The sequence below is a fragment of the Propithecus coquereli genome, unplaced genomic scaffold (assembly GCF_000956105.1).
Source record: "Propithecus coquereli isolate 6110/MARCELLA unplaced genomic scaffold, Pcoq_1.0 Scaffold9, whole genome shotgun sequence".
NCBI lineage: Eukaryota > Metazoa > Chordata > Mammalia > Primates > Indriidae > Propithecus > Propithecus coquereli.
Genome location: NW_012155284.1, coordinates 8,426,215 through 8,451,922, shown reverse-complemented (window position 1 = coordinate 8,451,922; position 25,708 = coordinate 8,426,215). Strand labels below are relative to the sequence as shown.

At 39.9% G+C, this 25,708-nt stretch overlaps 1 protein-coding gene across 2 annotated transcripts in view; it reads left to right on the top strand.

Moving 5' to 3' along the window:
* Positions 1-25,708, top strand: part of ARHGEF28 (Rho guanine nucleotide exchange factor (GEF) 28) — a 310,356-nt gene that overhangs the window by 250,619 nt on the left and 34,029 nt on the right. For both annotated transcript variants that reach the window (XM_012664527.1, XM_012664526.1), the window contains 9 exons: positions 3,255-3,377; positions 4,543-4,660; positions 7,637-7,891; positions 9,400-9,476; positions 13,588-13,766; positions 14,809-14,900; positions 16,056-16,238; positions 20,109-20,240; positions 23,246-23,346. In XM_012664527.1, the coding sequence (XP_012519981.1) occupies positions 3,255-3,377; positions 4,543-4,660; positions 7,637-7,891; positions 9,400-9,476; positions 13,588-13,766; positions 14,809-14,900; positions 16,056-16,238; positions 20,109-20,240; positions 23,246-23,346 (1,260 nt within the window). The remainder of the gene's footprint in view (positions 1-3,254; positions 3,378-4,542; positions 4,661-7,636; positions 7,892-9,399; positions 9,477-13,587; positions 13,767-14,808; positions 14,901-16,055; positions 16,239-20,108; positions 20,241-23,245; positions 23,347-25,708) is intronic.

Sequence of the window (25,708 nt, the reverse complement as noted above, 5' to 3'; positions counted from 1 at the left end):
AGTTACTTTCAGAGTGTTAACTACAAAGTTGCACATCTCTATCAGCTCTATATTTATTCAATTTCTGTGGATAAAACAGGGCTTAAATTGAAAACAAAGTTTGAGGAGTTGGCTATCACGTAGTGTGAGACTGGGTCTCTTAGATGAATCACACACTTCATCTTTGGGGAAAGGATCCTTGGTATTCAGAGAAAAGGATTTAAGGTGCATTTGTTTTCCAGTTGTTGGCCATGCATGGTGGATACCGCAAAGGGTCCCCCCAATGCTACTTTGTTAATAAAGGTGTTTCCCGAGGATTAAATTAGCAAAACCCTCAGACAATGGATGTGAGTGTGGTGCTCTGTGGGCACAAAGGAGGAGACACACTGTTTAGGGACTTACGAGAGGAGAGTTTGGGTGCGTCCCACATTCTAACCAGAGAGACTAAATACGATCTCAGGAGGCTGGGCTGGAATATGATGTAATTTGTTCCATGGAAACTCTTGGTATTGGTGAGAAATTGTGAATATGAGGAACATGGTTTGTTTAAGCAATAGTTTCTCAACTTCAGGTACATAAGAATCATCTGAAGCTTGTTAAGAATGAGGAGTCCTGTGCTCCAACCCCCAGTGGTTTTGTCTCCATAGGATTGGGATGGGGTCTAGGATTTGGCGTTCTTAGATTTTTTATTTTGTAAATTATTCCCCCCGCAATGATAACATCTTGCAAAACTATAATACAATATTGCGACCAGGATACTGACATTGATATAGTCAAGATTTAGATATAGTCAAGATTCAGAACGTTTCTATGGCCACAAGGATTCCTCATCTGTCCCTTTTATAGCTACACTCACTTCTCTCCTGTCCCCGCATGTCCTTTAACTCCTGGCAGCCCACTAATCTGTTCTCTGGTTCTATAATTTTGTCATTTTAATAATGTTATATTAATGGAATTACACAGTATGTAATCATCTTGGGGTTGGCTTTTTTCAAACCCACCATCATTTTTTTCCGTCATCCAGGTGGTTTTGTATAACAATGGTTCATTCCTTGTTATTGCTGAGTAGTATCCCATGGTATGGATGTACACAGTTTATTTAATCATTCACTCATAGAAGGTCGTCTTGTTGTTTCCAGTTTTTAGCCATTACAAATAAAGCTGCTATTAACATTCATGTATACAGATTTTTGTGCAAACCGAAGTTTTCCTTTTTCTGGGATGAGTGCCCAGGAATGCAATTTCTGGGTTGTATGGTAATTGCGTGTTTAGTTTTGTAAGAAACTGCCGAGTGTTTTCCAGAGTGGCTGTACCACTGTACATTCCCATGAACAATGTACAAGTAATTCAATTTCTCCACATCCTCACCAGCATTTGATGTTGTCACTGTTGTTTTTATTGCAGCTGTTCTAAGAGGTGTAAAGCGATATCTCATTGTGGTTCAGACTGCACTTCCCTAATGGCTAATGATATTGAACATCTCTTCATGTGCTTATTTGCCATCTGTATATCCTTTCTGGTAAAATGTCTGTCTTTCGCCCATTTTCTGATTGGATTTTTGTTTTCTTACTGTTGAATATTAAGATTTCTTTACATGTCTTATATGTGATCGGCAAATACTTTCTCCAAATCTACAACTTGTCTTCTCATTCTCTAATTTTGATGAAATCCATTTTGTCAGTTTTTTCTTTTAAGGATTGTGCTGTTGGTTTCACGTCTAAGAATTCTTTGTTTAGCCTTAGCTCCCAAAGATTTTCTTTTTATTTCCTAAAATTTTTATAGTTTTATGTTTGACTTGTAAGTTTGTGTTCCATTTTGAGTTAATTTTTCTGCAAGGTTATGAGGCTAAATAGGTTAAAGTTCTTTTTTCAGTTGGGGGGAGTCTATGGATGTCTAATTGCTGCAGGACCATTTATTGAAAAGGCTGTCCTTCTTCCTCCATTGAATTCTTTTGTGCCTTTGTCAAAAATCACGGGGGCATTCTGGATTCCTGTTATGTTTCGCTGATCTATGTGCCTATCTTTCCATACAGCCTTAAAAACTGTAGCTATCTAATAAATCTAGAGGATTGAGTCTTTCCACTTTATTCTTTTTTTTCAAAATTGTTTTAGCTATTCTAGTTCCTTTGCCTTTTCATATAAATTCAAGAATAGTCTGAATAGTTTTGTCTATATTTACAAAAAGCTTACTGGGATTTTGAGAAGAATTTCATTAAACCTGTATGTTAATTTGGAAAGAATTGACATCTTTACTATCTTGAGTCTTTCAACCCATGAACGTGGTATAACTCTCCATTTATGTAGAGCTTTGATTTCTTTCACCTGCCTTGTATACTTTTCAGCATACAATCCTGCATATGTTTTGATGGATTCATACCTAATTTTTTTTGAGTGATCGTAAGTGGTATAAGAATCATCTTTTGAGCTATATTTACCCCAAGCATAGGTAAAGAACTATAAGCAAAGATGAAAAGACCAGAGATGGTGATATTAAATTCTAAGTATTTTTCAAGGGTGGGGGTGGATGTGTTCTGTGCACATAATGCTATCATAGTCTAAAAAAATTGGCATTCAGATCATTCAGTTAGTTCTCTCCACACCACTTTATGATTCTGACTTGGTTTCTGTGTAGATTTTTCTAAGGATATTTTTCTATAAGTCAGGCTTATTGAAACATTCAGTGTACATCTCTACTTCTCTTCATTAGTTAATAAATTGGCATTCTGGTTACTCACTATCCTCTTTCATCTTAGCTAACAGTAGCCTGCATCTTGATCCACTTGTAATGTGCAAACAAATATCAAATTCCCTACTGAGGATTGAGTCCATGGACATGGTCAGTAGCCATGTAAATACCAACTACAACTGGTGATTTTTGGGGGAGGACACACCTTCCTGAAGGTCCCAAATATTGCCACATATCCTTTCTTCAACCTATAAAAGTATTAAAACTACAGATCGAAATGATAAATTTGCACAAAAGCTAAAAAAAAATGAGAGAGAATAGAAGACATCAAATGTTTTTCATTTGGCTATTTGATAGTTGTATTAGTTTGATATAATAGAATCATGTTTGGTTGACCTTTACCACTTAACTACTTTTACTTTAATTTAAAAAGTGTTTGGGGGAAGAGAGGTGATTGTGTTCAGAAATCCCATGATGCTTATTCTTTATTTGCAAAGAACATTTTGAAATATGTGAAAAATTGCATGATCTGTTCTGCATTTAGAACTTACTAAATTTATAAGCCATTATTGAAATGTTATTCTTCTCAGTTTTCAGAAGAAAATGCAAGTAAAATGAAGAAAATATATGGAGAATTCTGTAGCCACCACAAAGAAGCTGTTAACCTCTTTAAAGAACTCCAGCAGAATAAAAAGTTTCAGAATTTTATTAAGGCAAGTATTTTAAAACTTTATTACAAAGTGATAAACCAGCACAGAGATATAATTTCTTCTTGTTTCTTATATGACTTAAACAAATGTTATATCTAGGTGATGTTTTTCAGGGGAAGGAGAAGGAAGAGGCAGGTGGTAGGTTTGTGGCAAAGATGGAAAGTCTCTTTTTCTGTGTTATTAAAATATTTCTCCTATATCATTTCCTTTTGTGTCTTCTATTTGTGAGATCGTGCTCTCCAAACTTCTGAGAATATTTGTCATATCCTGGGAAGCTGTTTCATGCCCTGACAAGTTACATATCAGAAAAACCAAAGTAAAAATAAACAGAACGTACCCAACTTCCACTGAATTCATTTGAAGCAATCATGACATCATATAATTTCATATTTAATCTCCAAACAATATATCTTAAAAATTACAATGACATTATCACAAAATAAATTAGTAATAACTTTTGATATCTTCAAATTTCACTGATTATCTCATAAAATTAGATTGCTTAAATCAGGATCTGACCAAGGTTCACATATTGTATATGGTGGTTAGACCTCTAAAATCTCTTTCAGTTTGAATGCTCTCCTTCCCTTCCTCCCCTTCCAATTTATTTGTTGAAGAAATTTGTCCTATAAAGTTTCCTGGATTCTAAATTTTTATCTGCCCTTTTAAGAATGCTACCAGATTCTACTCCCTTTTCTTCCCACATTAAGTGTGTGTTGAATACTTGAAAACTTAAGTAATACTTTGAGATTTTTAGGAAAAAATTGCCCAGATTAGAGGGAACTTTAAGTGCTATAATGGATAATAATAAATGTAAGGGACAACCTGTTGGAGAAACACTGCAAACTCATGTTCAAAATCTAACTTTGATTTCTGATTATTTTTCAAAAACTTTTGCTATTCATGAATTCCGACACTTAGAAGTGTTAGAACTTGCTCACTGTTTGAATTACTACAAACACATCAGAGTAACTTGAAACTTTTTGAAATCTTGGAGAGTTAGGGTATTGAAATTAATGACAATGCATTGTTTTAATTAATGACAATATTATGTTAAGTCTGAATAGAATTGTACTGTTGCAGATTCTTTATATTTTTAAATTCACACCTACAAAGTAAATACAGGTAGAATTTGTGTATATAAAAATGTATATGTATATATTTTAAGCTCCGAAATAGTAATCTTTTGGCTCGACGCCGAGGAATTCCAGAGTGCATTCTGTTGGTCACTCAGCGCATCACAAAATACCCTGTCTTGGTGGAAAGGATATTGCAGTACACAAAGGGTGAGTTATGACTTCTAGACAAACATTTGACTCTCTTGTTAGTTTTAAACATAGCTTAATGTCCTAAACAGCTATAAATGTTTCTGGCCTCCAATCTTCATTATAAAGATCTTCATTATGGGTAAACTATTCAAGCCTTAGAATTTGGATTCATTTTAAGAAATTGTCTTTTATAATATAATGCAGCTTGACTAATAGTCTGAATTTCTACAAGTAGCCCAAGCCAAGCAGGCTTCTTCATACATTGATCCTGCCTTTCCTTTCTATATTTTCCCTATATCTGGACCTCCTTAATGTATCTCCTCATCCTTATCTTCCTATTACCCTCACAGCAGTCTGATGAAACATGTTGCTATTGATCCTATCACCAAAGCAATAAGTTATTAGATTGAGAAGGATTATATGGAGGAGCTATTTTGATCCTGTCCATTTATTAAGTTCCAGGGAGTAACATCTGGCCATCTATTAAGAAGCTATTAATGCATATGGCTGGACTGTAAGCCCCTTGTGGGATCTGTAAAGCCTGTTTCTGGTCCACAGCTGGATCTTCAATATCTAGTGTCATGGCTGGTGCAGAAGACTATCAATAAATAAAAATGTATTAGTGCAATGAATGAATAAATAAAGATGCCTAATCCTCAAACTAGAGTATTGCTCTTGAGTAAAAATAATTATTAGGGTGATGATGTGTTACGTTAACAAGGGCTTGGGTTTGGAATAGTGTAAAGTTGGATTGCCATTGTACATACTTGGCTCTGCCACTCATCAGTTGGGCAAGTTAATTAAATGAGCCTCAGTTTTCTCCACTACAAAATGAGAATAATAATCCTAACCTTATGGAATTGTTGTGAAGATTAAATGAGATTGTCTCAGAAGGTGCCCATTGCAGAGCCTGGGTATAAACAAGGTGCTCCATAAGTGGGAGCTGTTTTTATTGCCTTTATTATTATCAATTGACTTAGAGATAATTAAAATGGTAGTGAGATCTTAAATGCCCATGCTACAAAACTCAATTCCTTTTTTTGTTTTTTGGAACGGGTCTAGGTGAATAGACATGCGTAATTTATTCTTTTCATTTTTTCAGTCACATTTAGAACTAAGTTCAGGCAGGAATGGTAGTATCTATTCCTTATGTCCCATATTTATTGTTCCCTATAATTTAATATACAAGAGAATATAAATGTATACAAAGAAAAGCCTCATAAATCTTGTTCTCAGCAAAAGAATGCAAACAAAATTAAAGCTTTTCACTTTGTAATATGTTTATATTTTCTTTTCACAACACCTCAAAGGCTAAAATCTGCTACTCCAAAGGTCATCCCATGAAAGATTCCTGGTAGAATAACCAACGATTACTGGACACTGCGAGTCAGAAACTGCAAGTGTGACTTTTGGCTCCATGGGCATAGTGGCATGGTAGCTGAACAGCCACCCCTCCTTTGGTCAGTACCAATGGCCAGTTACTCCCTGGGCTTCTGGGGACATGGGTTCACATGACTCTCTTATGGCAGTGCTCCTCAAACCTTACTGGCCATGCCTTCACTTGGGGATCTGGTTTACATCAGATTCTGATTCAGTAGGTCTGGGATGAGGCCCAAGGTAAACACTTCTAACAAAACTCCCAGGTGAGGTCAGTGCTGCTACTCTTTGAGGAGCAAGGCATGCTAAGGCAGTAATTTGTCCCAAAGGTCAAAGACTTTGAGCCCTTTCTTGGCCTTAGCCCAGGTCACATGAAACTCAACTTTGATATTTTCTCTACTCAGCTTTCCTGTCTATGACGTACGGTCTTCAGATATAAAAACCTTTCTTTGGAGGGGAGGGGTTTCGTAGGGGTGAGGGATGGTGAAGTGGTGAGTGTATTCCCTGGCAGGCAGTGAGAAAGGGTCTTCCGTGTGAAAGATGGGTGTCGGGATCTGCTCCTTGAGATTTTCTGACAAAACCCTCATGCATCTATTACAGCATTTAGAACCTGAAAATGTTTAGACCCTTTGGAGGACTCATTTCCTTTCCACTTAACTGTTATTTCTAACTGTTTTTTTCCTGCTGCTCTGGGGACCTTTGGTTTATCTGCCAGTTTTTCTTTTTTCCTCTCCTTCTAGTACCTGTGACCTCCTGAAACTTTACTTTTCAGTTCCAGTCATCTCAATAAACATCAACTAAGTGGTCTTTATCATCAAATAGAGAAAATAGCTGATTTTTCTATCTGTTCCAGAAACTTCTCCAGAGTATTTTCTTAGGCTAATCTAGAGATAAGAACAGGTGGCCAGTGTTTTAAAGAATAACTACTGAAATCAATGATTATTTGCTCTTGACATGAGCATGGATGACTTACCCATTAGGCACAATGCCTAGAAAATATTTTAATTCCTTTTACAATCAGAAGAGACAAATTTTAGGTCAAGGAAAGTGGCTTAATTATAAAATTAATATATTCACATTTATGCTAATGCAGTTATAAAATATAATTTTGAATATAATTTTTGTAGAGGAAGGGACCCAGAAAGGCAAATGAGTCTGGGGCCATTCAAGTCACACTGCGGCTCTGTTTTTGAGAGGACACTGGCTTGGCGCCACAGCTGGGTTAAGTTCTAGGAAACTTGGCGTGGGGATAACTTGATTACCTGCGTCTGGGAAGGTGGAAGGAAGGCGTAAGTTAGTATATGACACATTCCCTGCTCTACGGGGAAGGTCAGACCCATCCCTAGAATTCAGACATCCTATTGTCAGCTGAAATACATTAAATAATGCAAATCTTTTATAATCAAATATTTTAATGGAGTTTGTTTTTTGGGGGAGGGAGGGAGAAGGCGCAGAGTGATAGTATTGTAATTGAATTTATTCCAACATTTTTCTTATGGGAATTTTGTTATTTGGATGATACATTTAAGTATATTTAAAGATTAAAGAAAAAATTTTCTTCCTTAGCACTCTGGCTTATCGTATAGTATTCTTTGTTTCTTTCTTTTTTTCCTGCAGAAGGAACTGAAGAACATAAAGACTTATGCAAAGCTCTCTGCTTAATTAAAGACATGATTGCAACAGTGGATTTAAAAGTCAACGAATATGAGAAAAACCAAAAATGGCTTGAGGTCTTAAATAAGATTGAAAACAAAACGTACACAAAGCTCAAAAATGGCCACATGTTTAGGAAGCAGGCACTGATAAGTAAAGAAAGGACTCTGTTATACGATGGCCTTGTTTACTGGAAAACTGCCACAGGTCGTTTCAAAGGTATGGACAGCTCTACCAGACCAATTTCTCCTCCTTTCGTACATGTCATTCATTCAACAGAGGATAGATTTTCAAAAGAAAAATGTTTCAGAAGTGCAGGCACACATACACAAAGCCTTGTGAATTTCAATAGTTAAACATAGACAATGATATAAATCTTTGGTGAGACTTTGCTGCCCCAAGCTAAAAGCTTTATATATTTTTTATGAATTTGCAAGTTTATGATGTCTAAAATCAAAGGAACTGAGAGTTCTGCTAATTGTTGGCACAGAAGTATTATTCTGGCAAATGTGTTGTGTTGAAAGCAAGGCAGTACACCTACACACTTAGGGTCTGTTGCGTGCCAAGCCAGCCTGGGGGCTGTCAGACCATGGAGGGGAGAAATGAAAAGAACTCTGAATGTCATCTTTGTTGCTGAGTAACAGAATTCATCCATTTACATGCTGACGCTGGCGTAACTCTTCCTCAGTGCTACTGTTTGTTAACGGGCTTGAACTTGACTCTGTTAATCTGGTTAGACTCTAGAGCAGTTTATTCCAACTCTTAAGGACTGATTATGTGGCACATTGCCTGATGCAGGCTTTCTCACCCTGGCCTCACACTAGAGTCACCTCTGGAGCTTAAAAAAATTGCTGATGCACAAGTCTCCTCCCAGAGATCCTCATTTTCTTGATGTAGGGATGAAGCCCTAGCCCAAGGGTTGTTGAAAAGCTCTTCAGGTGAGTCTACCGTGCAACCAGGGTCAGAACCACTGTTTCTAACACTTCATCTTAATAACTTCCTTAGCTAAGCAATGAAAGGGAGAGGTGGTTAAATTCTAGTTACTCAAAGATTACCTTTGGGAGGATGATCAAGTTTTGATGGAGGTTGCAACCAATGTCTGAAATGGGATTTGTTGATCAGCAGCTTACAGTGTTGTATTGAAAAAATATTAACCACAATCTGTAGATCTATTGCTCCAAGTCATTCGCTCTTTATCCTCGTAGTAGAATCAGTTTGGTAACTTTGTGTTAGACTGCATGGTGAAGATGAGTTCTTGTGTGCAATTTGTAAGGGAAGTGCGGAATCTTAAACCTCACTCAGATCTAGATGACACAAAATAGCAGGTTTGCAGATATAATTCAAGGCAGAAGCTGCCCTCTTACATATTTAGTTAAGCCCTTTTGCCCCCTAAAGGTAAGGGCTTGCTGAATTCTATTAGAACTTCCTTTTTTTTTTTTGAATACTTATCTTCTGTTTTGAAAGCTACTATATTAAATTTTACTGCTATACCTGCAGTTATATACACACAAAAATACACCTTTAAACACAGCTTTCTACTAAGTTACCTATAGCATATATCTTTGGCTATCATAATGCAGGTGTTTTTATAAAAAGTTTTCATAAACTTTCATAGTCTTTATTTTTATTAAATTTATTTAAATTTCAAGTATGAAAACAGAATATTTAATAAAGGCATTTGAACTGTAATTTCTTTCATTAATACTAGCAATGTTTTTTCTTTGAAGATATCCTAGCTCTACTTCTAACTGATGTGCTGCTCTTTTTACAAGAAAAAGACCAGAAATACATCTTTGCAGCCGTTGTAAGTATTTGACCATGTGATACATTTTAAAAAATAGGTTTAATCACACATTTCTTTGAAAAATGCCTGAAATTCCTAGTGAAATAAAATGGTTACAGGCAAGTATTAACATATGCTTCTGCTATATTCCCCATTATGATTTGTGGTTGCAGTATTTAATAACAAGCCTATAATTGGGTTGAATTAGTATGATAAATGTTGATTTATCATAGCCAGTGCTGGGAGTCAGCTGGTCTAGCAGTTTAACTAATTGTGAAGATATTGGAGCCCTTTGGTACCAGTTTGTGAATAGGCACTTCCCTGATCCCCGCAAGTACCCACTTGTCATTGGTTATCTTGGTCTTTCCTCCAGAACCACCCTTCCCTTGACCCCAAACTCCCCTCCCTCAGATCTGGCAACTAAAGCGTTAATGCTGGGTGCAGCGGATCACTCCCAGCACCTGGCAATCTCCATCCCCATTGCCCTTGCTGTCTTGCTTGTTAACCCTGTTCATAACTGCCATGGTGTTCCTTCTGCCAAACAAGAGAACACCATCCTGCTATCTAAAGTTTAAAGAAGATTCTTTCTTATTTTTACTAAAATGGCTACTAATGACTAACAGTGTTCATGGAACACTTATCTTTGTAGTGTGTTAGATTAATCTCATTGCCAGCATGTAGTTACAATTAGACTAGCAATGAAACCAGCATTTTACAGTATTTCTTACACAGAATCTGTGTGTTCCAAAATGACTTGAAGAAGGAAGATGTCAGCAGTGAACTCCTTGTTAGCATCGTGGAGCATCAGGTGCTGTTAGAGGAAAGAATCTAAGACACAACACCAGTGAGGGCAGTATAATGGTGGCTCTCTACAATGCTAGTGTTTATCATCCACTGGACGATAGGATATTTGGGTGCCATTAGCAGATATCATTATTTCCAATTGGTTTTGCAAATTCAAAGCTTAATGAAGCTTCTATGTTATATTGTCCGGAGAAAACACAGAAGCAAGTCTCCAGTGGTGGGATTCTGGGGGCAAGAGGCTGGGGCAGGTTACATCTGCCTTTCTGTGCTTGTCAGGTTGGCTTGAGAGCCTTCTTCATCCCGTTGGGCACGTTGCCTCTCATTGGCACAATGATGCTGAGTTGTATAAACATCAAAGACCTTTTCACAGAACTATACTAGAGGATAACAAGAAGTCTTAAACAAGTCCCCGTGTCCCCAATCCATTTGAACTGTACCTGTTGTGAATTTCATGAAAACCGACTGATCCGTCTAGTGGCCTCTCTATGCTATTATCTGATATGCTACATAGAGAAAGTAAGTGGGAAGGAACACATCATTTTGCCTAACATGTGGGATGGTGAGGGCCATGCTGGCAAAGGAAAAAAATTCACATCACATCTTTATAGAAACCAATGTTTCTTCAACACCAAAGACCTGAAAGATAAGCAAATTCTGCTTCTTGGGTGATATTACAGGCCACTGTCCTGCTGATTGATCATGGATTAGACACAATGTAATATCATGGGGAATTGAAGCATTAGCTAGGAGTATACATATATCTGGATTTTCTAGTTCCTACCCTAGTGTTTTAGAACATTGTCCTCACCTTAGTACACACAGGTGAGATTCTCCACTTCTTATGCCCTTTAGAAAAAACTTCTTTAGTGGTTGGTTGTCTTGCTGCATGTTGTGGAAAACATGATAAGTTTAGAAATAGTCAGAAGCTATGCAGCTGAAAGTAGCAAGAGGATGGAGTAGCATCCCTATAGGAAAGTTTTGTTTTATTTTTAAAGAGGACTCCATAGGAAATGGGAGTAGGACCCCAACCTACAAAATTTATAGGAAAGAGTAGATGTGTTCACTAAGTCCTAGAATACTGAGGCTAGAAGGAATCTCTTGAACATCAAAGAAGGTAATTTCAAAAGGAACAAACAATAATGTAGACATAGCGAACACATAGATCTGCAAGTTCAAGTTCAAACTATGAAGCAACCTTAAGATCTTTTCATCACAATGGAATCACTCACTAAAAAATCAGCACAAAATGGATAACAGGGCTAAAGATTGCAGCTCCTTTCCTCTTCCCCTACATCAGAGGTCTTCAACTCCAAATTCCTGTAGGAATTGGGCAGGAAATGTAAATGAGTGAACTCAAACTCCTTGGTATCAAGGAAACAATGCAGTGGTAGGGACTGTAGTGAAAAGTGAGTACACACCTGTCTCAAAGAGAGCAGGGATTACTCAGCTATAGCCAGGGTTTTTAAATGAGAATATGGGTCCACGATTACAATCTTCTGCTTTTCCCAAGAACCCAGAAATCTAGAGTTTTTTAAAAAGTGAAATTGCCCAGTTTTTAAATTCTGAGAATTTACTTTAAAAATTCATTCATTAAATTCCATGGCAACAAACAAAACATCTCTTCAGGCTGGATGTTTGACATCTGTCTCCAAAGCAGACAGATGTGTGACTTCCCTTCCTGGAGATTTGATTTGAATTTTTATTCATCTTTAGTGTTTGTGCATGATTATTGTGAATAGTGATGGACATGTCTCTGATGCCTCCTGGTCTGATGGTGATTGAATGAGTGCTACTTTCTACCCACTTACCTATTCTTCACTTTTGAAAGATCTTATCCTGCCATTTCCTCTCCCCCGGAAACACTGACCAACTGGTTCAAATAATTTTACTCTTACTCATGTCTTAAGCAAGTCAAACCCACTCTGCCTTTTTATGTACAGAGACCATTTACCTTGTAAGCTGAGGAAGCTAAAACTGTACATCGAGTGAGGGAAAAGAGATAAGGTCTTGGAAGGTAGATTCACAATAGAATAAGGAATATTAACAATGCTCACAGGATCTCCCTAATTAGAGAGGGCAGTATGCAAACAATTCTTCCACAAAGCTGCTTTTGCTTGCATTTTCAGAGACAGAGCACAGGACTGGGTAGACTAGTGGTCTTGTCCCATCGTGTTTTTTCTGGTGCTACTCCAAGAAGAGTGGGGTGAGGAGTTCTCTGGTTATACCCTGGCACACGTCAGATGTGCCCAAGCTGTGTAATGCTGGGGAGACTACAAGCCAGCACCAAAGAGTCAACACTTGAGGATAGAGCAGCATGTTCTGGATCAAGGCGTCGCTTAGTCCATGCGGCAGACACAAAACCACCCAGCGCAACCAACTCTATAAACAGTCGCGGAAGCCACAAACCAAAGAATATTTTGCATATTACCCGCAAAACTGTTCATCCCGAGGGCATTCTTTTGGCCATTCTTTCAACTACTGCCACCTAGCAAGTCAGTGTTATCAGTGTTGTGTTCATCTTTGAATCCCCCGTGCTTAGAAAGAGACACAGGAAGATCACAGTAAATGCTGGTAGAAGAGGGGCTTTCATCATGGCTTAGCTGCCAGATTGTAGACTTTCTTCCTATTCCCCTCTGGTAGAATTATGTAGAAGTATTTCTAACTGTTGACATATGTTGAGTGCCTACCCTATGCAAGGCTGTGTGCTAGGCATATGAAGATGAATTAGACCTATTCCCACCCATGAAGGGCTCATCTGGTTGGTGAGAAGAGGCCTTTGCAGGTAGAACTCTAGAAGCTGTGTTGCTGTGATCTGCAGGGCAGTCGCAGAAGAGGTTGGCTGTGCCCTACCTATTCTTACCTTCCACATTTGCCGTCTACTTTTGGTTTCTGGGCTTCTGTTCCTGTCACCTTACTGAAATGGTGTTGTTGTAAACTGCCCAATCCAATGGACGCTTTAGGTCTTCCATCCTTCTCAATCTCTTTGTGATTTTTGATATACTGTTTCCTATTCCGTGCCCTCCTAGAAAAATTCCTCCTCCCTTAACTATGGCATTTTGATATTTTTTTCTTCCCTCATTCTGTCTTTTTAAAAGGTGCTCTTTTAAACCACTAATTCTTAAGCACCAACATTCCCCTAAATCCCTTTTCCCTCCTCTCTTCTCCACACCCTCTCCATTAGAGATCCTACCAGCTTCTGCAGCTCTTTTGAAAAGGTTGAAAGTGAAAAAAGAAAAAAGTACTGTTGCTTTCTTTAGCTCATGTTTTGTGAGAGCCTTACTTTCGATAGGATGCTGTTTCATCTGCACATTTTTCCTATTTTATGTAGGATCAGAAGCCATCAGTTATTTCCCTTCAGAAGCTTATTGCTAGAGAAGTTGCCAATGAGGAGAGAGGAATGTTTCTGATCAGTGCTTCATCTGCTGGTCCTGAGATGTATGAAATTCACACTAATTCCAAGGAGGAACGAAACAACTGGATGAGACGGATCCAACAGGCAGTAGAAAGGTAACATTTCTGTCTGTGATCTATGGAACAGAGTTGTTCAATTGGGAACGATATTCTAACCATGTCTCCTCTGCATGAAAACTTTCCTCTGCCAGAGTGGTGTGCTCCCTGGCCCCGGCCCCTGCCCCTGCCTCCGATAGCCCCGCATCTATGGCCTTGTCCTCCACACCTCCCTGCACGTAACGCCCTCGCCTCCCTCTGCCTGCGTGAGCCCCGCCTGGCTTTGGTGCAGCTTGAGCCTCCCCTCCTCTGTGAAGACCTCTTCAGTCCAAGTGGTCTCTCCTTTACCTGAAACCCTTTAACACCTGCTGTCTAAAGCATTTACTTGGTGCTTGTCATATACTGCCCTGTTGCTATTACCTTTTTAATGTCTGTGTGTGTATGTGTGTGTATTCATTTAATTAGATTGGAAACTCCTTGAGGGCAGGGACCGTGTCTTATGTTTCTCCTAGTACTGAAGAATCGTTCAATAAATGTTGCTGAATTGGTGGATCTAAGTGTTCTAAGTCAATTTATTCCTTATTTCTTGTGCAAGGACAGTTTTTATAAATGAGAGCACAAGGGTGAGAGTGATCATTCTTAACAATAATTTCATTAGTTAGATCTTGAATTTATAGAAAATTCCTCCACCTCCACTGCACCCCATCTGATCTGGCACCCTGTGTTTATCCCCTACAACCCTTCCACTCATTCTATTCTCATTAAGAATAGAAATTCCCAAATGTAGTGAAAAGCAAAACTTTTTATTTTAGTTATACTTAATGCCAGTGTTGGTATTGTGTGTGTGTGTGTGTGTGTGTGTGTGTTGGAATATTTGAGTCACCCTGTACTGTTGACTTAGAGGGCCGTGTTATATTATGCAAAGTCATTTACGTACTCAAGAAAACCAAGTTTCTTGGCCAGGGACCATGATGAATTCTCTCTGTGTTGAATTTTTCTCCTTTATGAATAATTCTGATGCCAAGTTCCCATGTTTTTCTAATGAACCCACAGATACTTGGATTTAGCTTCAATTATGTCTCTTGACTTTTGTCTTTTAAAGTTGCCCCGAAGAAGAAGGGGGAAGGACAAGTGAATCTGATGAAGAAAGGAGGAAAACTGAAGCCAGAGTGGCCAAGATTCAGCAATGTCAAGGTAGAGTGCAGGCACTTCTGGCTCCCCGGCTGTGTGCTGTTCTCCCTGGATATTGGGAAAGCCCAAGTGTCATGAACAAAGGTTCTGACTAAGCGATTAATTCTCTACACCTAAGGTTCACCCTGACCATCCTGCTTCTGCAAAAATATTTGCACTAGAAATACTCAAATAAGATGACTTTCTCTCCTCTTCCACCTTAGTGATTAAAATGTATATAGAAATGCACGTGACACATATGAAACAATAAGTGTGAGCAGTGTGGTGCCGCTGAGCACTGGAACTGTTGCTGGTTTAATTTTAGGCCTCAGCACTGTCATGTCATCGTTATAGGACTTTGGACAAGGAACCCAATAGGTCATAGGTCCAGCTCTCTGTTTCCAAATTGTGAAGTATGGAAATGACTTTGGTGATTCTCCACTCTGACTTGACATTGGAATCACTTGGGGGAGGTCTTTAAAAATACGGATGCCTGGGCCGCACCCTCAACCCACGGAAACAATGTGTGGGAGGTTGGCTGTCGACTTCAGTATTTTAAACTCTCCCCAGGTGATTCCAAGGTACAGAGAGGACTGAGAATTCCTGGATTAGATGCTAGTTAAAGTCCCTTTGAGCTTAAAGAATTCTGTAACATCTTGAAATCAGAGGAAAATGATGCACGCAAAGATTGGTCAAACAAATTGGATGTTTGGAAACAAAAACATAAATCGGCATGTTTGGTTTTTACCAAAACTGGCTGAAGCCCGAGTGGTTTCAGGCCTTTGCATTGTTTTCTCTTGTGGGTATTCACTCATCATGGACAATGCCGTCTCAATTTTCATTCCTGAGCTTGATGTTTAGTCTTAATAGAAAACAGCCTGAATAAACAAAGAATAGCTTTGCAAGTTTTTCTGGAATTAGGAGAACGGGAAAGAAACCTTATTTACAGAAAAGACGATGGAAGCTGAGAGAGTTGCAAGTCACTTGCTAGAGGCCACAGCCACTAAGTGGAATAGTCAGTATTTGAACCTGGGTCTTTCCCACCTAATAACCTGGGCTTTACCTTTTAGATCACACTGCTCACCGATTAGCAACATCTTTATCTTAGAACTTGGATTTTCATATCTGTTGTTGTATTCATATAAGTGATAGCCTCATATGGTAAATACTATTTCATAGAAACTCTCACTAACCAAGACCAACAAATTTGCACGTATTTGGAGGAGAAGCTGCGTATCTACGCTGAGCTTGGAGAATTGAGTGGATTTGAGGATGTCCATCTAGAGCCCCACCTCCTTATTAAACCAGACCCAGGAGAGCCTCCCCAGGCAGCCTCATTACTGACAGCAGCACTGAAAGAAGGTAAATTCCTTTGAAAAGGATTTGGGTTGACAAATTCAAAAAACATTTGTTGAACACCTACTATGTGCCAGGCACTGTGGTCTTGGTGCTGAGGATACAGCAGAACAAGACAAAGTCCTTACTGTCCTGGCACTTATATTCTAGAAACAGTGAAATACAAAGAAATAAATAGGTTGTATCAAGTGCTATGAAGAAAACTACGCCAGGCAAGGGGACTAGCGGGTGATGGAGTTGGGGCGGCTCTATTGTAGATCAGGTGGCCAGGGAGGGCCTCTTTGATGTAATGACATCTAAGCAGACACGAAGGAAGTGAGAAAGCTGAGTGATGTCTGGGGGAGAGTGTTCCAGGTGTAGGGAGCAGTGGGCACTTGTCTGAGGAACAGTGAGGAGGACATTGCGGGGAGAGCGAGCGAGTGTTGGGGTGGGCGGTACCAGGAGATGAGTCCAAAGTTAGCAAAGGCTCAGATCACATGGACTGAGGTGTGGACTTGGCATTTCATCCTGAGCGGTGGGGAAACATGACAGCATTTTGAGTGGAGGAGTGACTTGATTTGTGGCTTGAAAGGAACCCTCAAATGCTGCTGTGTGGAGGATAGACTTAAGGGGGCAGGTGGTGGCGGCTGAGGGAGGGTGGAGGCAAGATCGCTGGAGACGAGAGAGGCCAGGGAGAGGAAGACCTGAGTTCACAGAACTGAAATGACTGACAATTTTGACCCGATTAGCATCGGAGGGAAGGGAGAACTTGTGCCAGTGCTAAATCATTCAAGGAACACAGGCAAGGGGCTGGGGATCCATAGATGACAGACAACAGGGAGAGGTGGTGAGTGGTATAACCTGGGGGCAGGAGCTTCAAGGGGGAAAGGAGTTTAAGGGAGCAATGGGGATAATGGTCTGGAAGTGACAATAGTGACAAAGGGCTTGGCAGATAGAATAGCCACTGCCTGAGAGAGTGGCAGGGAGAAGGATTGGTCAGTTACAGACCACAGACTACACGCGTCCCACCACCTGTTTCTGTAAATATAGTTTTACTAGAACACAGCCACGCTCACTTGTTTGTGTGTTGTCTATAGCTGCTTTTTGCTACAGTGACAGAGACGACAGTTTTGATAGAGATTGTACAGCCCACAAAACCTAAAATATTCACTATCCGGTCCTTTGCAGAATATGTTTGCCAAGCTCTGGTTTAGAATCTCAGAATATTAGCTATGAAAGAGAATTTAGAAATCATGGGATCTGTCACTTTATGTCACAGTTGAGGAAACTGAGGTCTTGAGAAGGACATAGAGGTTGTCTGACGTGGGGTTCCCCGATAGAATCATTCATTCATCCATTTGTGAGATACTCACTGACATCAACCCTGTGTATCGTTGGTGGTGCTGAGAAAGCAGCAATGTTTTCATAAGACTTCTAACGAGGGAAGACAGACAATACTCAAGGAAACACGGTAACTTCAGAAAGTAATGTGAAAATAAGATAATGGGATTGGGATGAGATGAAGGCTTTGCTTTAGGGGGGTCAGGGATGATGTCTCTGAGGAGAGTGATTTTTGGCATGAGGACTGAGAGATGAGAAGCAGCCAGCTGTTCTGGAGATCTGGGGAGGACCATTCCTGGGCAGAGAGGAGGTAAGTGCAAAGCCCCTGAAGCTTCAGTGAGCTTGGCATGTTCAAGAAAAGTAAGAAGACCAGGGTGGCAGAAGTTAGGGGAGACTGCCATGAGATGAGGTGGGTGGGCTAGGACCAGGTCATGGGAGGCCTTGGTTTACACACACGCAAACACACACACACACACACAAAGGGATGTTATTCCAAATGTGATGGAAAATCACTGGAAGCTTTAAATCATGGGTGTAGCATGGTTTCATTATGTATTTTTTTTTTTTTTTTTGAGACAGAGCCTCACTCTTTTTGCCCGGGCTAGAGTGTTGTGGCGTCAGCCTAGCTCACAGCAACCTCAAACTCCTGGGCTCAAGCAATCCTCTTGCCTCAGCCTCCCAGGTAGCTGGGACTACAGGCATGCACCACCATGCCCGGCTATTTTTTTCTATTTTTTTTAGTTGTCTGGCTAATTTCTTTCTATTTTTAGTAGAGACCGGGTCTCGCTCTTGCTCAGGCTGATCTCGAACTCCTGAGCTCAAACGATCCACCCTCCTTGGCCTCCCAGAGTGCTAGGATTACAGGCGTGAGCCACCGCGCCCAGCCTGGTCTCATTATGTCTTAAAAAAAAAAAAAAAACTCTGGCTGCTGAATGGAGACCAGGTTGGGAAGAGCGGAGTCTGCCTCAAGACCTGTTAGGAAGCAATCATACGAGTTGAGATGACAGATGTTGATCTAGACCAGGGATATTGGCAATGGAAGTAGAGAGTAGACAGATTCAAGGTACATTTTAGAAATGAATCCAAAAGGATTTTCAAGTGGGTTGGCAAGAACCAGTGACCTCCTCATTATCCTTGATGAAGCTTTGGTGGAATAAGTCATCCACTCTCGAGTTTAGCCAGTGGCTTTAACTTCCTCCCCCACGAAAACTTCCACTAACATCAAGTTGTAAGTCCATCTGCTTCCATTCCTCTGGCCCACTGCGATAGAGGTGCCGGGGCACAACGGTGGCCCCAGAGCAATGGCAGTGTACTGCAGGAGCCACAGGTTGGGTAATCTACCCTAAGTCATTGGCCATTAACACCCGGGCTGCAGCTGAGAGATACAGCAGGGATTCTTACCTCTGCTGTAAGGGCGGGGTAATCATCTTCCGGCAAAAAGACAGTTTGGCAGTGTACCTTGAATGGTCTCCCTCCGTCTTTGCCGTTGGACTGTTTTTCTTCCCTCCTTTATACTCCTCTATCTCTGCCTCTTGGATTCTCTGCATCCTTCCAGATCCTACGCAGTTTTTACCTCCTTTAAAAACTTTTTCCTAATCCTACTAGCTAGCATAACTCTCCTGTTCCTCCATGCTACTGTAGCATTTATAATGCTCTAATAACCAGATGATAGGACTGAGAACTGACCACATGCTGCTTTGTAGTATAGTTAGTAGTGTATGTCTCTTTCCTTCTCCAATCTTTGAACTGTCCTTATTTGTTACCAAGGGCCCAGTAGCCCCTAGAACAGAGTAGATGTTTAATGAGTATTTTCAAAATTGAATCCTTGAACAAGGTGTTTTAGAAATATTTGTAGGGTCTTCAAAATTATGCTATTCTACATGCTAGTCGAACATCTTTTATTGTAAACAGAAACTTCACCCTCTGGGTGTGATGTTTCCTAAGCTGACCTAAGCTAAGCTTGGGATCCTATGAGTAGCCTTTGGTGCTTGTTTAAAATGTGAATCTCCTTTTCTCGTCTGGAGAACCAGGTCCAGTAAGTCTAGAGTGAAGATTAGGAATCTGTATTTTTAAAAGCCAGTTTGGGGAAATAGTCTTTTGAAGAATAACTAATATGTCCAAATAACAGGTTTTAAAATCCTAACGCCTGATATTGTATTTGAATTCATCAAACTATAGGAAGTTTTTCAGCATATTAATGTACAGAAAGTTGCATTTGAGATATTTTTATATAATAAGTTTATATTTTTTTATTGAGTTAATTTTCTATCATAAAATGATGCTAAAAGTTTTGTTCTAGATTGTAGGTCTGTAAATTTTTTATGTAATGGGCCAGATAGTAAATATTTTAGAATTTGCAGATCACACAGTGTCTAGGATATATTTGTGTGTGTGTGTGTGTGTTTTAACAGTCCTTTAAAAATGCAAAAACCATTTTTAGCTCCTGGACCATATAAAAACAGGCATAAGCAAATGCAGTTTTCCAAACCCTGTTCTAGATTAAGCTATATACATATATCTGTTTTTTAAATTTTATTTTTATTTTTCTATTCTTAGCTGAGAGCCTACAAGTTGCAGTGAAGGCCTCACAGATGAGCGATGTAAGTCAATCATCCGAGGACGGTTGTGGAGAATCTATCTTGACGGACACACACAGTTCTCAGGATGTCCCGGGATCGCCTACTGCTTGTAAGTGAAAATGCAGGCCCTGGCAATGAGCCTGCGCACCGTGCCTGGAGCTAGAGTGGTCACATAAAATGAAGGCAGTGATTCTGTCCCTATTTGGAGGGGACTTAATGTATTTTTTTAAATTAGAAAAAAACTTTGGAATAAATGTGCTAGCCATAAACAAATATTATGTATAAAATAATGACACTGATGTTCCAAGGACAAGGACCTAAAGAGTAATTGGTGAGTTATACTGCTCTGTTTCCCAGCCGAGTGTTATACCTTCCCCATACCCTACCCTGCCTCATTTTCGATATGACTTACTGAGTACAGTTTTGAAAGAACTTTTTAACTTTTTTGTTTTTTTAAAAGTCCCTGCAGTCTCTTAGAGAGTAAGTGCTTAAAACTTAATCTCATACACATCACCTGAGAAAACAACCCAGAAAATGGAAATATACACAGACTTCTCTCTCTCTCTCTCTCACACACACACACACACACAACACACATACACATATGAACACACATACTCTTGGGTGCTGCTGTTAAAAGCAGAAGTGCCAGAAAATTTCTTGATCATCATACATTTTATTTCAGGTCAGAATTCATTTATTAAAACACTGTTTCAAAATATTTTAAATACAGAAAAATAGAATGTAGAGAATTGGTTTAGATTCAGAACCCGCTTATACTGTTATATGTATGGTTGTAAGCTAAATGCTTAGTTCCATAAAGGTTTCTAAGATACAAGCATAAAGAGTATATTTTTCATCTTACATGGTTGGTAAAAACCTTACTTTCCCAACTCCTTATGTGCAGAAGGTAACATGTCTTTAAAGATTGGAAGGTTAAATTGTCTTAGAACTTCTTTAACAACATTCCTTGGTTAATTAAGATATATAGGAGCCATATAGCTTTCTAATTCTATACATTTTTTTTTTTTTTTTTTTACCAGCACCAATAATTATTTTCCCCTCTCGAGTTCTGCTTTATCAAATCCTGGGTTTCTATTTTCAGAATGTGCACATATGTTTTTCATTTTGGCACAGCCCAGATTCATCAGGGGAGTTGTACTGCCCTGGGTGATTTCCTGTTAAAAGAAGAACCTCATTATGCCATTGAGGAAGTTCTATCTAAAAATACACGCAGGGATCTGCTGCTGTCAGCCTCACCCCAGGGACGGCTGGGGGGGCGCTCCGCTCCACTCCTGCAGCTGCCTGGAGCGTGTGGCCGTACCGTCTGTCCCTTTAGGCCAGGCAATGAAGCTTCTCCCGTCTGTATCCGCATCTCCCGTGACATGGGAGAGTTCCAAAGGGAAACTCGTGGCATTTGCTAGAACCGTTGAGGGCTCTTTACAGACTGGTCTGATAGGGAGATTCGGGTAGAAGAGAGGTACAGGGGCAGGTTGGTGGGGTCCTGTACCCCAGAGGCCACCTCAGTTCTGGGCTGGATTGCAACATGGTGCTACAAGAGTTTGATTTTCTTTATAAAGTTGTTAAGGGCAAAGATTATTCCTAAAGGAAGGTCAGTAACTGAATAAGTCAGTTCTGCGCTTGACTTTGAGGCCTGGGTCCTTCCAAATTAGGCTCATGTCAGTCTGAGGCCATCAGTAAGGAAAGTCCTCTACATTCAGTCCTCAATAGGCTAATCAGATGAGTGAGCAGAATCTACATCCAGGGAAGCTCTGTCCATTGGAGACCCTCTCGCCTACCCTGGAATTGAATGCAGGGGCAGGTCTGTGTTCCGTTCTCTGCCTTCACTTGGCAGAAAGAGAATGGCTAATCCTTTGGTAATGCCTTTGGCATTGCTGTAAGAGTTAAGAATAGTACCCAGTAGTAGAACCATTTTTTTGAATGACAGAAAAATCTCTATAAAATGTCTCTTCACTATAAGTGAATAAGTGTTGATCAGCTTAGACAGAATGAACTTGGTTTTTAGCTGGTATCATTTGAAGCAGTTTCCATTTAGACAAAAACTACTTTGTATTAGAAGAGGCCTATGAAGTCCTAGAGGACTTCCATTTTCCAAAGACATAAGTATTTTTATTAATTTAAAGGATTAAAAAAGCATTTCCTTTATGTGAAATAAAGTTTCAAGATGACAATGAATAATAAATTTTATAAACAGTGTCACAGAGTGAGTATCTATTTCATCAGGGTCCTGAGTAGACATGGTTCTAGTGAAATACCATGTATGAAAGGGCTTTGAAAAGTCTAGTTTTCATCAGTGCAAGGTGGGTATGATAGAAGTTTTAACCAAGTTCACAGGGGTAAAGAAATAAATAAAATTCTGCCAATGGAGAGTTAATGGGTGAAGTGAAATTTGTATTTGGTGCTTAAAAATATTTCTGGACTGGGTTTCTGTGTCTTCATAGGTTAAATGTACAGAATCTTACAGTATTTGTGAAGCATAAGCAAGAAATGTGAGAATAAAAGATATGTGGAAATTGTTAAAAAGTAAATCACTCAGAGATAGGGATAGGTTGTCCGTTTGTATGACTAAGAGACCATAAAGTATTAGCCATCTCCAGCCGCCTTAGAAAGATGTCTTCTCCCTCCTGCCCTCGGACGCTTTCTTCCTCTAAACCTCTCGTAGGGGCCACAAGGGAGCCTTTCTGCAGACTCGGCTCTGCCAAGAGACCTTGCCTTTGTTCTACAGTGCCTGTTTGAAATCTCACCCTCCCCAGGAGGCATTTTCCTAGTAAGTGAAAGTGAGATGTAGAACCCACCCTCTATACCGCAAACAACACAGGAACATGTTAGCGCAAGAAGGAAGTGAAAACAAGAAGGGGAGTGATCGTTTATGCTATTGGTCAGTGTGGTATCTCTTAGCGTGTAAGCTCCATGCGGGCAGGGACTGCGTGCTTTGCTCTGTGCTGTTTCAGCACCTCGTCAAAGAGGGTTCAATATGTATTATTTTGTGATGTTTCCTATTTCAAAACACGTGTCGGCTGCGTGCAGAACCCAGTCGGCTGGCTGATGTTTGATATTGTCCTTTTTGTTTCTGTCTCGATGGTGTGCTTCCAGCACTAGTCCCAGAAGGGAGAGAAGGAAGAGGCTGTTGGGATGTGGATCCCGGGATCCGGGGTGTGGTAACCGACTTGGCGGTCTCTGATGCAGGGGAGCAGGTACTGTGCACTGATTTGTTAGTAAAGAGCACGGGTTACTGTGTGTAATTAAATAGCCTCAGGTCCTGCTCTGCCAGTGGGAATGACTGGGATGAGAGTGCTTTTCTGAATTGTTCTCAATGGATTGAAATATTCATATTGAAACTTTCTAACTTATTTCTTCTCCAAATGTGCTGTTCTTCTTATGTCGTGTAAGTGTAAACAAAGAAATGATTGGAAAGTTATTAAAGCCGATTGAAAACTCTCGCCTGTGTGTGTGTGTCTGCGCTCTCCTGCTTTCCGCCTTGCAAACCTTTGCTTCTCGCCCACCGCATTTGGCAACTGCCCGAGCGGTGGTCCTGGGCGTCTGGGGCCCCTATGCAACCAGATGGTGCCAAAGTAATTGAAACACTTTTTTTATTTTTGAATATTCTTGCTTCTGTCACTTTCCTTAAACTTTTTCTCCTTCCAAAGTTGATTTCCTGTCACCACCCACATTTCACCTACTTTTTTTGTGGTAGATTTTTAATTAATCTCACCAATTTTTGCTGGGGAAAGTGGTTGCAAATGCTTCTTTTTTTACTTTACATACATAGGTGGTAACGCTCTCTTTAAAAATTAAGTGCATAAAACTTTCTGTTAACTTCGAATGAAATTGAGATGTCAGACAGAGGAAAGGAATAAACATACGATTCTGGGAGGTGTCTAGTTGGCCTCCTCGGGCTTGTCTGGGCTCAGGAGGTTGGCTTTCTCCAAAATCAAATTAGTACATTACAGCTATCAGTATGTGTCAATATGGAAAAATGACAAATGTCAGATCTTCTCTTATGTATTTATATGTCACACTTTTTATTTATTATAATACATATGATTGAGAAACCAAGTCTAAGGATTTTAAAAAACCTATAGAGAAGACAGCTGTGACTTTGTACTCTTTTTTAAACTTCACAGGCCAAAGTGATTATAGAAATGCAATATTTCGCTCCACTTCTTTTAATTGTAAGCTTTCTAACGTCTTTCTTCCTAAGATGTTCCTGCTTTTCCTCCTTTTCAGTGCTGACTTCACCTTTAAGTCTCAAGTTTGTAGTTTCCAACTTTTGTATCATTAGAAAAGAAAGAGTAAGTTGGTCAGTGATAGTTTAATTTTGTGTGGAAAGCTATGGTGGCTCCTACCCCTAAACACTTCTGCCCCCATGATTTAGTCACAGGTAGGTAAGTTAGAGTAAGTGACGAGGTTCTTTGTTGGATTAACCTGTCTGCAAAACTTGCCCTTAACAAGGCATTTTGAGAAACTAAATGAACTGAGATATAGGGCAGGACCACTTGAAATCAAACTTTTAAAAAAGTATGGAATGGCTATTTTGTCATTACCTTGCTTAACAAGGTAAGGCTAAAATAAATTTCTGAAAATTAAAAAGTTCAATCTGTAGCCCAAATGCTAGAAATGTTGTGAATCACCAACTGCAGCTATGCAAGTTCACCACAAGGTGGCAGACCAACTCCATTTAAAAAGATGATGTGCCCGTTCCCATCTTGTATCAAACTTGTGGTGTAAGTAACCACAGGTAGCACAATCCAACTCATTTCTCTGGTTCTAATTTTTATAGAGTATAAAAACTCTATACCATATGGTCTTCCTATTACAAAAGCCGTGGAGTATTGACGGACAAGGAGAACCAGTCAGGGGTGGAGAACCTGTGGCTTTGGGGCCACATGTGGCCTTCCGGATCCTTGAATGTGACCTTTTGACCGAGTCCAGATTTTACAGAACAAATCCTTTTAATAAACTTTTTTTTAACCACTTAAAATTAGATCTGCTCAGACAAAAGCAAGCAGCATACAGGAGATTGTAGGCTCTTGAAGGGCAGGGAATTTGATGCTCTCCCATAGCATAAGATGTGAAGTGTATTGTGGGTGATTAATATTTATTGATTGAAGGGAGTGCTGTCCAATTCAACTGACAGTCATTCATTTGTGGAGTGTCCATTACGTGCCAGCATCATTCTTAGGTTTGAAGATATAAGATATGGAACACAAATAAAGTCTTGCTGCTCACTGGCTTACACTCTAGGGAGAGAAGGCAGACAATAAATTAGTAAACAAACATATAGTTCAATTCCAGAGACTGGAAAAACCCTCACTATCCACAGGTGTCCCCAGTGTGTGCTATGGGAGAGACAAGGAATGAGGCATAGGCTCCTGTCCCTAAGGAGCAGATGGTCTCCTGTGAGTTCATCACGGCCTCTGCTGGTGGTGCCTCTGCTAAGGCAGTCACTGGTCCAGTGAACTCCGACCATGGTAGGGTGTGCAGTAGCCCAGCGAGGCGCTCCCCTTTGGGCTGACTCTGGGCCTGGGTTTCTTTTCCCAGCCACTGGCTATTTTG